Source organism: Pseudochaenichthys georgianus, chromosome 22 (genome assembly GCF_902827115.2).
Source record: "Pseudochaenichthys georgianus chromosome 22, fPseGeo1.2, whole genome shotgun sequence".
NCBI classification, from domain to species: Eukaryota; Metazoa; Chordata; class Actinopteri; order Perciformes; family Channichthyidae; genus Pseudochaenichthys; species Pseudochaenichthys georgianus.
The window spans coordinates 14,152,357-14,165,766 of record NC_047524.1 but is presented as its reverse complement, the minus strand read 5'-3'; the positions used below and the strand labels follow the sequence as shown (position 1 = coordinate 14,165,766).

At 44.1% G+C, this 13,410-nt stretch overlaps 1 protein-coding gene across 4 annotated transcripts in view; it reads left to right on the top strand.

The window, feature by feature from the left end:
- Positions 1-13,410, top strand: part of LOC117467566 (kinase D-interacting substrate of 220 kDa B-like) — a 49,724-nt gene that overhangs the window by 23,665 nt on the left and 12,649 nt on the right. For all 4 annotated transcript variants that reach the window (XM_034111258.1, XM_034111257.1, XM_034111256.1 and 1 more), the window contains exon 24: positions 11,894-12,072. In XM_034111258.1, the coding sequence (XP_033967149.1) occupies positions 11,894-12,072 (179 nt within the window). The remainder of the gene's footprint in view (positions 1-11,893; positions 12,073-13,410) is intronic.

Sequence of the window (13,410 nt, the reverse complement as noted above, 5' to 3'; positions counted from 1 at the left end):
GACAGACAGATTTTGTAATTGATCATAATGCACAAGTCAAATAGATGACTGAAATACAGCCTGGTCTTCTCCGGACTAATCCAGGGACACTTTTCCTTAAAATTGGACAAAAGAAAGTCAATGCTCAGGCATCTTTGTTTGAGCAGTGAAGGAAAGTATTGTGTATTCAGTACGACTGTTCATGCCTTTGTATGTGTGTGGTCACAGATGCTTTTCAGCATGCTAACCGCAGACAGGAGGAGGAGGCCGACACGGGCCGAGTCGCTGGGTTTGGGTGCTGCTGTGTATCAGTCGATGGCCTTTAAAGGTTGCACTCTGTCACAATACACTAGTGCCTATGACTCCTGCGGCAGGGAAGCGTCACAGACAGTTACTGTCAGCCAGTCAGCCAGCTAGATTCAGCAGACATCCCTCCCTCCCCCATCTCCACAGCCTCATTAGAGTAGGTTTGCTTTTCAGAGGACAATAGGAATTACCTTCCATTTCTTTGATGTTACAGGGCACATGTCAAGTATGAGGGGAGGACAGACTACAAGGTATTCGAGGAGAAGCATTTCAGTTAGCGGTTTCGATTATTTTAGCTGAATATGATGATGTATGCCCTCTACAAATGTTAATTTATGTGGTAAAAATGCACTTCTCTGTTTATCTTTATAATGTTTCATCATAGTGGACATCCTTAAGGAAATGTGCACACTTCTTACCACAAATATTCTGGAAAATCCGACTCTCAGATATATAATTATACACTGGAATAGCCATCAAATGCTGCTGTGTTTCTACATCTTGCCTGGATTCGAGCGCCTTCTTCCCCACATCACTGGATTGTGCTTACACCGCTCATTAGCCTTAATATAGCCATCGTCTTGTTGTTGACCAACAGCCCTGTCTTTCTTCATCTTCCTCCTCACTGGCTGCCTTTCCAAATGGCTGCTCTGTACTGTAGTGGCCGTCGGAGGAGCAGCCTTAATGATGATGACAGGAAGCCTCAAACAGGCTATACACAACGCCTAGCCTAGAGGCCTTATCTCTTGCGCTAATCTTCCGCTGATAAGACTCAGGCCTCTGTCTGTGTATCTTTTTCTGTCTCTCTTCTCTTTTCTTCCCCTTCCTTATGATCTGAGGCTCTTAAGTCCCTTTTATTATTCTGTCTATTTCCCTCAGCAGGCCCTTTACTGGCCTCTCAGAGACTCAAGCCCCACTGTGTGTCTGCTTCAGAAATGAATAGCTTCTTTTTCTTGCTTTCCTTTTTTTACATGAACACCACATGTGCTCACACTCGCATATATCACATGTTACTTCCTGTAGAGTATACTTAGCATCCTTTTGGTTTAATTTCCGTTACCAACACAGTTAAGCCCTAATGTGTGGTCTTGTTTGTGTTTCACATGCATTCATAGAAACGAGTTATTGTGCTCAGCCATTTTTACACAGCGGAACAGCACATCCCCTGAGCGTTACTAAGTGAATATATTAGTGGTGAAGTGAACGTGGGGGTGAGTCAGCCCCTTATAGGTCAACTGTCGCCCTGCATCTCAGTCACATAGCTGCATGCTCTTCCTCTCCTCTTTGTAAGGCTTGCTATGGCTGAGTACATAGATTCAGAAATATTACACTTTCTTAAGTCATAGTCTGGATCGATCTTAAAATGAATGGCCTTCTACAGCTACATCTGTTAAAAGATAAGGTTTAAATATAGGTTCGATCCTTGCCTGAGGTCTTGGCTCAGTTTTATACCCTTCTAAATTAAAACAAAATTGAGCCATCCACTACAAAACCAACGGGGAACATTGCATGAGTTACATATAGAGTGCCTCTCAGGGATGACAGCTACTCTATGGCATGTACCTGAACTCCTAGAAAAGAGAGAAAAAATAGAAATCCACCCGCCCACCTTTGCCTCATATCTCACACAAACACTCGCTTTCAAAACGGCTAAGAGCTGTTTTTAGCAACTTGCCTGGCAATAACAAGAGCCATGAAGGGCTGTGAAGTGTCATTGTAGGACACGGCGTGAAGAGAAATGTGTAGCGCTAATTCCCGTAGCGGGAGTGGGCCAGCACAGCCTTCCTAATCTGATGGAGAATGTGTAATCAGTTAATAACCTCAGCGATTTCTATCATTAATGGTAAGACCGGTGGCTGCCGGGACTAAAGCAAGGTAGCAGGGGGGAAAACAACAAAGATGCCACTGTGTGTAGGAGATATTAGTTCAAAGCAATCAAACACACACGTATTGCAGCTAAAATGTTGGTCTCACTATTTACTTTGAGTAGACTCCAAATCCCCCCTCGAGCAGTGAGCCATCGCCGTGGCCTGCCCTGCACACTGACTGAAGCGGAAAACAAAAACGAGAAGTGTTTTGGACCGATCCTTTCATTTGTAGCTGTCAAATTAACAGCCCCAAATCTGTGTTTCCAATGCTGTTTTTCCAGCACGGGCTAATTGCATTTAGAGCCTGCAGCCTTGTGACTATCATTTTCAGCTGTATCATTTATTCCTCGTCAGTATCCTAGTTTGTTCTCAGGAGCCAGTTGTTCCTTGTTTTAGCTGCCATTAGAGGCTTAACGACTATCGCTAACCTAGCTCTCTCCTGCTTCATGGTTATTGCATCGAAGCAGTTTTGCTATTTCCAGAGACCGTTGATGGGCTTTTGTATGTTTATTTTTTTGTTGTTGTTGTAGATTACAGAAAAACTGTACGTAGAGGGATTCCAAGTGACTGAGCAAGTACAGGTTCTTTCTGACCTCATCCCTTTTGATTTGAACACTTTTAAGAAATATATAGAGCTGCATATTGGCAGACAACCAAAAGACAGATATCTCTTATTTATGAAACAATATAACAGTATTGTTGTTTGGCCTTCGGAAAGCTTTCAGTAGGTTAAAGCCCTGACAGAGGAGTGAAGGCTCTAACATCAATCCCACAGTGTAGTAGGGCTGCTCAATTAATCTTATTTTAATCGCAATTACGATTTTAGCTTGCAACGATTATGAAAACAACATAATCGAAATAAAACGATTATTTATTTTTATTTATTTATTTTTAATAATTTATTTTATTTTAAATGGATGTTTTCAAAGTAAATGGATAATCGTTTTTAATAATCGTGATATCAATTATCGACCAAAATAATCGAGATTATGATTGTTGCCATAATCGAGCAGCCCTTCAGTGAGTGTAGCATGTGTACATACGTTTATTCAAGTGTAGGGGTCATAATCAGCTCCCAGCGTCTCTGTAATTCCTGTATTCCTTAAAGAAGAATGCTAAATGCTCTCTTTAGGCAACAGTCTCAGGCAATTACTTTCATTATTAGTTTTACATTTGTTTTGACAGTGATTATTTATTTGAAAGTGAAATAGTTCTGTGTTTTGGTTGAGGGGTTAACATATTTGGACCTAATGATGTATGGGGGCGGGCCCCTCAGAGAGTTTATTCTTGGATGCCCAGATCCCGTTTTCAGCACGAGGAAAAAAAAAGTGTCACTGGTCCACTGAGCAGGTTCCTGCACTGCTCTGACATCTGGTGCCCTGTCTGTGCCAGGATGCCCCCGCCGCACTCAGGAGTGTGTTTCTGGCGCTGCACCTGAATCCTCTGTTCATTACACACACACACCAACACCAACTATTGCCTATAGACACACTTACACACACGCATGCACAGACTGTGGCAACATGCATTCACGCTCTAACTGAAACAAGCACTATTTGCCACTACAAACTGCATTTGCGATTGAACATATGCATGCGCACACCTCAGGTTACACATGAAGCTGGTGTGTATGGTAAACACACACATATACCTAGATCTCACACCAGTGCAAGAGCATATGTCACCCTCAACTCCTCTGAGAGTCAGTGTAATTAATCAGACCTGAGATGCAGGCTGCATTCAACAAACACGCTTACGAACACAGACACACACACACACACACACACACACACACACACACACACACACACACACACACACACACACACACACACACACTCAGCGCAAGAGGCAGAACACTGCAGAGACATATTTGTCAGGCAAAATGGTAGTGTTTAAAAGGGATGTTCATGGGAATCTATCATTTTTCTCTTGTGCGTTTAGTTTTTTTGACCCTGCATTCGCGGAACAAATTCCCCCCTCTGATCGACGTGACTATAGCCAGGCACTTCTTGGACACTTGAAAACTTTTGTACACTTATAACACTCTGAATAAACACTATGCGAGGCAATTCAGTCTTAATTAGAGAGACTCTTATCCCGAGTAGTGAAACATTAAGATGACACTCTCTTCATCCAGGATTACTTTAATTGGCACAATTATTGTAATTTGGTCGCAATTATGTGCTGGAATAAAGTGCAGTTCCAAAGCTCATGCGGGTGATTCCCTTTGTGTGGATTCCTTTAATAAGCTCTTAAATATCTGGCCGTCTGAGAATAATAGGCTGAATCCCATTCTTTTTTCATGATGAATACTTTTGAACTCCTTCTGCCCTCAATTGGAAAGTCTTTATTCTTTGCAACGTGGCCCATTGTTCGTGTTAAATACCTTCGTATTTGTGACAATTTCTGTCATCTAGATGCAAAAGAAATGCTACAAAATGAATCCCCCCTCCTTTCCCAATATCCCCTTCTAAGGGAACCCATTGTCCCCCTGTTAAATCCCTCCAAGAGGTGTTTCAGTGAGAGACGGGGGAGAACTGGTAATGCCGTAGCTCATTGCCAAGAGGCCTGAAAACGTGTGTGAATTCATACAGGCTGCTGTGAGTCCGCCTATGTCTCGATAGAGTTGTTCTGCCTCGATCACTGATAGGACAGCGGCATTGATTCTACACACCAGTGTGCAGACAGACCCCCTGACTGGCAAGTGGATAGATAAAGACAGACGAAAAAAGAAAGTATGGTAGGTGTGAGATAAAGATGGGAAAACGGAGAGGGTTGGCATTAGATAAGAAAGGGCATTAAGAGAGAGAGGGAGAGAGAAAAGAGATTCCAGTCTCTGGAGGTAAAAAGAGGTAAAAGAATTACAGTGTGTGAATACTGCAGAGGATCAGACCAGATATCAGCAGGATTACTGCTAGACGAGTTTGCCATGGGGGTGTTGGGGTCTCAGGTGTATTCAGTGCTGCAGGTGATGCCGCTGCACCAAGTGAGATAGTCCAGGTGGTGGACACACACACAGATTCCTGCTCCTGTCCCCTGGGCCCCACACGGCTGTTTATTCAGTGAAGCTGGTCCTATGCTCATTCCATTCGAGTGTGTTGTGTGTCGTCCCGGCTTGCATTGTCATTCCTCCATCCCCCAGGTGATTGGCCGCGGTGATTCAGATTCAAATCAGCCATAGCCAGCTCCACCACCACAAATGCATAACACAGCCACAGCCAGTATGTACAGGTGACGCAGGAGGAGGTGTTTGTGTGCATGGGCAAGGTGAGTTTGTTTGGTTGTGCATGCATGTTTGTGTGTTCAAAGGCTACCACGTGACGATGGAAAGAACGTCATGCCGCATTCTTTGTTAGAAAATCCCGAAAGCCCTTTTCATTTCTGCCTGTAAGCCGAGGTTGAAGGATTAGTCTAATTGGTCTGAAACAAGAGAAGTGCTCTGTTCCATTTATTGTGCAAAGCATAAAGAATCATTTCAAATGCCTCTTCCACACCTCTGACTCTACTACACCTCTGACTGCCCTCTGCTCTTTAGTCATAGAGACGTCCATCAGTGACAACAATTAAATGTCACACTGAGAGGGAAGGAAAGGACAGGAGGGCTGAGAAGAAGATATCTGCCTGATACTCTGGTATTTCTGTGGTGTCGAGCATTATCGCCGATCTCTCTCCTGCTCTGCTTTCTCTTTGTGCTGGAACTGCTGGAAGGTGGGGGGCTGAATATAAATAGCAGCGAAGGGTTGCAAAGGGGTCAGCGCTGACCTTTAAGTGGACAACGAGATTTGCCACTCAGCCGCCGCAGGAGCCACGGGCACACTTGATAGTTACACTCCCACGTATGTACACACAAACACAACCTTTAACTGAAGTTAACATCCTGGCCCTTCAAGACTCAATGGAGGTCAGGCCCTGTGTGTGTGTGTGTGTGTGTGTGTGTGTGTGTGTGTGTGTGTGTGTGTGTGTGTGTGTGTGTGTGTGTGTGTGTGTGTGTGTGTGTGTGTGTGTGTGTGTGTGTGTGTGTGTGTGTGTGTGTGTGTGTGTGTGTGTGTGTGTGTGTGTGTGTGTGTGTGTGTGTGTGTGTGTGTGTGTGTGTGTGTGTGTGTGTGTGTGTGTGTGTGTGTGTGTGTGTGTGTGTGTGTGTGTGTGTGTGTGTGTGTGTGTGCGCATTTGATGACATTTCCCTATCAATCTTTCTCATCTCATTTTTGATGCAAACATTACAGAACATTTAATCAGAGGATTACTGGTTCATCCTGAGAATCCCAAGCTTCATTTGACAGATTCATCATTCACTATATAGATTTGAACTTCCATTACAGATTTAAACCAGATGTATTCTGATCCTATCTGCTGCGGAAAAACACATTTGTCTCCACTTTTGCAGTCTACCCCACTTAACTGTGCACCATACGGCCTATCAACTGACCATTACAGCTATCAAACAGCCACATGGGCTGATATCAACTCTGCGGTGCAATTAGTGTCACAATAAGCGAACTTTACCATGGCCCAAAGATTCTCCAAACTCTCTTCTGACGCATCTTCTACAAGCTGAGGTTTACGTTATTTCTATTTGTCAAGAATGAGGCCTTAGTTACTGTAAGTGAAAGGTTCAGTTAAGGTTTTTTGGGTTTTTGGAACAAGGAGTTTCTGCAGTACACATGAGTTTAATCAACATTTTAGGGAACCACTGAGTCCTGAGCCCTTCTCAAAAGAGACGCCGCTCTCTCCGAAGCAGCTCAGTTTTTTATCAGCCTGATGTGTTTCCCATTAGCCTGCTTGTCTCTGTGGTTTGCTTTGGGATGCACAGGTCCAGTTTAGTACACGAGAGTTTCAATTATTTGGCTTTACTTTGCCACGAATGTATATGGAAAGCAGATGCTGCCACAAGTTGTCGGTTGGCACTGCCAAGACAAGAAAGCAAGAGAGAGAGTCAGAGAGGCAAGCAGAGACGGAGGGTGTCCACATGACTTGAAGCATTTCATTTAAATCAAGGAAATACGTCTGGATTTTAGGGAGACAAAGAACATGGCGTCATTTAAAGTGAAAACACATTTTTGCTCTCCCCCTTTGCCTTTGGGGTGGTGGAGGCTTTGGCAGCGTCTACAGTAACAATAACCTCTCTCAGCATTGATGCTGCGAGTCCACGCGCCAGCCCGCCTGTCCACTGTTTTCCCAGAGTCGGCCTCCCTGGGTTCATCCACACGCTTGGCAGACACTGTGCCAGCGCATCTGACCAGGAGAGGAATGTGTCGGACCCGGGCCTGGTTAACTTCTTCACCCACACACTGTTGTACTGGTCACACAGTGTCTGACATTGAAACTCTTGAGCTTCTCAAACACAATGTGCACAGGCGTTTGTCTGTTCCGCAGGCATCCCTCTCTGTCTTTGGGCCCCTTTATGGAAATGTTTGGCAGCAAGGCCTCCGCTTTGTTGTGTGTGTGTGTGTGTGTGTGTGTGTGTGTGTGTGTGTGTGTGTGTGTGTGTGTGTGTGTGTGTGTGTGTGTGTGTGTGTGTGTGTGTGTGTGTGTGTGTGTGTGTGTGTGTGTGTGTGTGTGTGTGTGTGTGTGTGTGTGTGTGTGTGTGTGTGTGTGTGTGTGTGTGTCGTCCATAAGCACAGAGGCCAGCTGTAAAGCAAAGTCAAGTGGCACAGTCATACTTTCAGCACCCAAATAGCGGATGGAAGGGATAGAGACTTGAATTCTGCTCATTCCTGTCAGCTGCAGCGTGTGGGAGGTTGAGCGCAGAAGAAAGGCTATGCTCCAGTCAGCTTTGGGACCTATTAGCATTTGGATAAGCTCAGAAAGCTCCCAGTGGCCACGCCACACAGAGAGTGCTTGGGCCTAAGCGCCTGCTCTGCTGCTGCTATAAGCCGGGTCCTGTCAATGGACCCTTTGTGCAGGGACGGCTGCCCGACGGCCTTTATCTCACTCGTCCTCGGTCTGCTTGAAAGTAGTACGGCAGTTTTCCTTGGCGCTCCAACCCGAGCATCCATCTTGTCATTTGGCAACTGATTGCTGATAAGAATGGCTTTGTTCATTTTGCCTGTATCGTCTGTTCACTGTGAAAGTGACTAAGTCTGAAGTGATTTGTGTCAATAGCTTAATGCCAGCAACTCGTCATGCAAAGGATGTCATTTGAAGTGGTTAAACCTCATTGACAAACGGCTGCTGTCATTGAATTGGCACTGTTTGTTCTGTAACAACGCATGTTAAAGAGCGCTCTAATGGAGTGTCATCTGTCAGTTCATCTGTAATTTAGTCATCCTGTTTACTCCTTCTTTTTTTGTTTTTTATAATTCTTCTGGTCAATCATCTCTTGATGTTTGAGTCCCTCTAATATTGACCGATGATTTTACAGAGCCATTGTTTAAGTGTGCGCTGCACTTTGTGTCTGATCAGCCTCTCCTGCAGACTTCTTTCCATCTGTCTGGGTGTGACTCTGTGACGGATGTGCTTAATTTGTTCTTCTCACCGACTCCCGGTTGTCTTTGGAGGATGCAGCTGTTTGTGCTACTGCTTGTTCAACAACAGCAGGCCAGAGCAAACACCCGGGCCAGCAAAATATGTGCAATTGAAGCTAGCTTCTTGGAAGGCATCGTGTTTGGAAATGTACATAAAGGATTTATTTGTATGCAGTGTTGGATTTCTCAAAGGAAAATGACGTTTATATTAAAGCAAGATGGATACGTTCTTGAACTATTCAGATTAAAACAAATGTATTTAATAAAGAATCTGACTCAGCCAAAAGTGTCGGAGATCCCTGCGACTATATAAGATTAGGATTGAGTTGAGTTTTTATTGTCCTTTTTCAGTTCTGGCACAGTAACCAAACCATTGACTCATTTTCAATGTTCTATGAAAAGACTCAAAACTCTTTGGAGGGTGCTCTCTATATAGCAAAAAGAAGTGCCCTGTGTGTGTGTGTGTGTATGTATTTCTGTGTGTGTTCGTGTGTGAGTCACTGGCTCCTGTTGGTCTGTCTGCAGACCCACAAATAAACAGCAGTAAGCCAGCTGGAAATGGGGAAAAGGCGCAGGCTTCTCTCAGTCTGTATACGGGTTAATACAGTTCATGGGAAAAAGAACCAAACACCCACACACACAACATGTGATGCTATGTGCACATGCGCAAAAAAGCACACACTCCACCCTTCATCTGTGCCTTTGAATTTCCCTATCATTGCTGGCCAGGTGTATGCAGCCGACACATTACACAATTGTTTTTTCGTTGTGTGCATCACCACCGGTGCCATTCACTACTTACTGTTTATGTGTGTGCTATGCATCTGTGTCTTCAGAGTCCCACTCATCCTCCCCAGCAGAGGTTACATGAGAGGGGGTTCATCTGTGTGCCAACATGGAGCTTCCTTGACCTCTTGGGTCTTGTTGAAGGTTCTAATGGAAGAAAGACTGAGAGGGCTTTGTCCACTGGAGCCCAGCTGTGCCTCTGTTTGCCCACTGCTCTCTTCCTTGTGTGTCTGTACTGGCAGTTGGGTGGGGGACAGTGGACTTTTAGGTAACCCACCTAGACCGGTCTGCCAGGAAGTGGATCCCTGCAGGAGGATAGAAACTGATTTTCGAGGGGTATAATATTGGTGCATAAATGGAAAAATATATTTGGAGTCAATATTCAATTGCATCTTTGCCAGCTAATGTCAATTGTTCTATTGATATAGATTTGACTCAGTTATTCTTCTCTTATGCCAAAACGCCTCTATCGTTGTACTTCTTTCAAGACTTGTACATTTTGGTCAGAGACATCCTTTAGCCACAAGGTCACAGAATCAAGCCCTGTAGCCGCAGATGTGTCCATCAGCAGCCATCTGTCCTGTCAAAATGTCCTTGAACAGAGGACTGGACCCCTACCTGTTCATATGCTGTAAGACTGCATAGGAAAAACCCTAAAAAGGGAAGTCATTATAAGCCTCAATGCAGCAAACCTTGTATGAAATGAGTTGTGGCGGCCATTTTGATAACTGGATTAGCGTTTCTGATTGTTTAGATTATTAGCGTGCTGTGTTGAACCCCTGGCCAGATACTGACCTCACGCTGACTTTGCCTGCGTGCTGCGGCGATGGTACTAATCTTCCAATCAAGTCACAGAAAGACCAGCCTGTGTGCTCACCGTCAAAAACAGATCAGCCCCGGGAAAAACCCAACCCATCAGTCTGTGTTTTCAGCGGCACGCAGACTGTGTGATGTATGGGGAGGAGGGTGAGTTGGGGTTGAACTGGAAGGAGGGAAGGTTAAGTACTGTAGGATGCAGGGAGAGAAAAGGGTCTACTGAGAAAATGATGAAGGGTTGGTTGAGAAATGGAATCAGAGATGAGAAAAATGTCTCCTCTGTGCTGGAGTCTCCCAATTCATCTGATAAGAGCGGCACATTCAGGTGATGAATGGCCAGTGTCAAAAGTCACTCCGTGTTTCATATTTTCATGTCTGAATGATGGGATTAACGAGATGTAATGATTGCTCCGGGTTGTTGTGTTTGCTTTGCTTGTAGCCTCGGCCACATGTTACACTGCCCTTGATCAAACTGATATCTTCTTTAACCTTGTGCATCTCAAATTGAATTTCCCACCCAAACACATCAGTATTCATGTTCAGCTGGGTCTAAAATGACTTTGTTTTCCTCACCTGTGCTTTGGCAGGTCACTGAGCATTTCTTGCAGCCACTCAATCCTTTTGTCTGCCACTTCTGAACGTTTCAGAATACTAAACACATGTCACTAGTACCAGACGGTAATATATGGAATACATCATGTAACCCTGTTCAAGGACTACTTTTTGTAAGAAATTGCTTTTTTAAATAATATTTCATAATGCAAGGAAACCTGCAATGGTGACGGGTGACATCAAATGTTTACCAGCCACAGCCAACATTTAGGCAGGTGCTAACTTCATATACTTCATATTTTCAGAAAGGCTGTTGCCACCTCTAAACTAATAATTGTTCAGATTTAGTTTGTATCGTATGAAGCCAGAGTTTGTACATTTTTTTTAAATTATTCTAAACTAAACACTTAAGTCTAAAAAGTGCCATTTATTTATATTTGAAAATGTTGTTTATTTCTACAGTGTGTAACGGAAACACTATTTCACACAGTGATGGAACAATCTCCAAACATGGTGTTTACTTGTGGTCTGTGATAACAAACATCACGTTAACTGTAGCAGCGCATCGTGACGCGCTTCCGTCTGCTGCTTGCTAAATTACCCTGATTGTCATCTTCTCAGGTTTCCTCCTCTGCTGAGAAAAGATAACATCCCTCACTCTATCTGTCCTCAAACATCCCCTTTCACTATCTTGCCTTCTCTAAATCCAGTTATCTCTCTGCTCTCATTATGATGATGACCGTTGCATATCTGTTCAATCTTAACAGTACTGCTTGCTATTTCCTCTTTTTTTTTTTTTATCAGCCTGTGATGTTTTCAGCTTGTAGTCAGAATTGAGTGTTGACATATTTGTGTCATATGCCAGTAATACTGCACAACTTATTGTTTTGTCTGTAATATTTGTTGGTTTTCCACATGAATAGTTTTAGAATTTAGTCACATAACTTGCATTTCTTTCATTATCTCCAATGTGTACTTACTTTGAAGATCCTAAGTCAAACCAATTAGTCATGTTCTCCAAATCATTCAGATGAATATTATGTCATTTCTATATTGAGCAGATTTAAGAAGACATCAGTACATAATTAAATATAAACATCTCTCTTTTTTTCTTTGAAGAATTTCCAAGAACATCCCCACCACTAAGGACGTGGAGCCGCTGCTGGAGATCGATGGAGACATCCGCAGCTTTGAGGTCTTCCTGTCCTCCAGGACCCCCGTGCTCGCTGCCAAGGATGTGGAGATGTTCCTGCCCTGCACCGTCAACCTGGACCCCAAACTCAGAGAGATCATAGCAGGTTCATACACACTTAGTATTTAAACACATGGCTGAAAACCTTGAGGAAAACCAAGATACAATGTCTTGGTAAGGTGTTGGACCTTGGTATAGAAGTCTAAAGATATTCCCTCATCTGGTGTTTTGATGGAGCTGGAGACTGCTGTCTTACATGTCTCAATATGTTTTTCTGTGGTTGACATCAGAGGCCTGTACTACGAAGCTGGTTCAACCTAACCTGGATATGTTTGAGTTAGCCGGTTGGCCTAATCCAAAACATACACGCTCTCGCTAAACGGTACTACGACGCGGGTTATCAAGTGGATCGCTCAAGCCAGCCGTGTCCTATCTAGTTAGGTGCGCGTTCACATGAAAGGGGTGGTATTTGGAGCATTCGACCAATCACAAACATGGAGAAGCATACTGACAGTGCAGCGTCATACTTCCTGAATGAAAAGTCAACTATATACACTGAACAAAAATATAAATGCAACACTTTTGTTTTTGCTCCATTTTTCATGAGATGAACTCAAAGATCTAAAACATTTTCTATATACACAAAATAACCATTTCTCTCAAATATTGTTCCCAAATCTGAAAGAATCTGTGATAGTGAGCACTTCTCCTTTGCCGAGATAATCCATCCCACCTCACAGGTGTGGCATATCAAGATGCTGATTAGACAGCATGATTATTGCACAGGTGTGCCTTAGGCTGGCCACAATAAAAGGCCACTCTAAAATGTTCAGTTTTATCACACAGCACAATGCCACAGATGTAGCAAGTGTTGAGGGAGCGTGCAATTGGCATGCTGACAGCAGGAATGTCCACCAGAGCTGTTGCCCGTGAATTGAATGTTCATTTCTCTACCATAAGCCGTCTCCAAAGGCGTTTCAGAGACCGCAGACCACGTGTAACTACACCAGCCCAGGACCTCCACATCCAGCATGTTCACCTCCAAGATCGTCTGAGACCAGCCACTCGGACAGCTGCTGCAACAATCGGTTTGCATAACCAAAGAATCTCTGCACAAACTGTCAGAAACCGTCTCAGGGAAGCTCATCTGCATGCTCGTCGTCCTCATCGGGGTCTCGACCTTTTCATTTCATTTCATTTCAAACCTTTATTTAACCAGATTGGTCCCATTGAGATCATAGATCTCTTTTTCAAGGGAGACCTGCACAAGAGACCTGACTCCGGTTCGTCGTCGTAACCGACTTGAGTGGGCAGATGCTCACATTCGATGGCGTCTGGCACGTTGGAGAGGTGTTCTCTTCACGGATGAATCCCGGCCCCATGTTGCAAGGATCTGTACACAATTCCTGGAGGCTGAAAACATCCCAGTTCTTGCATGGCCAGC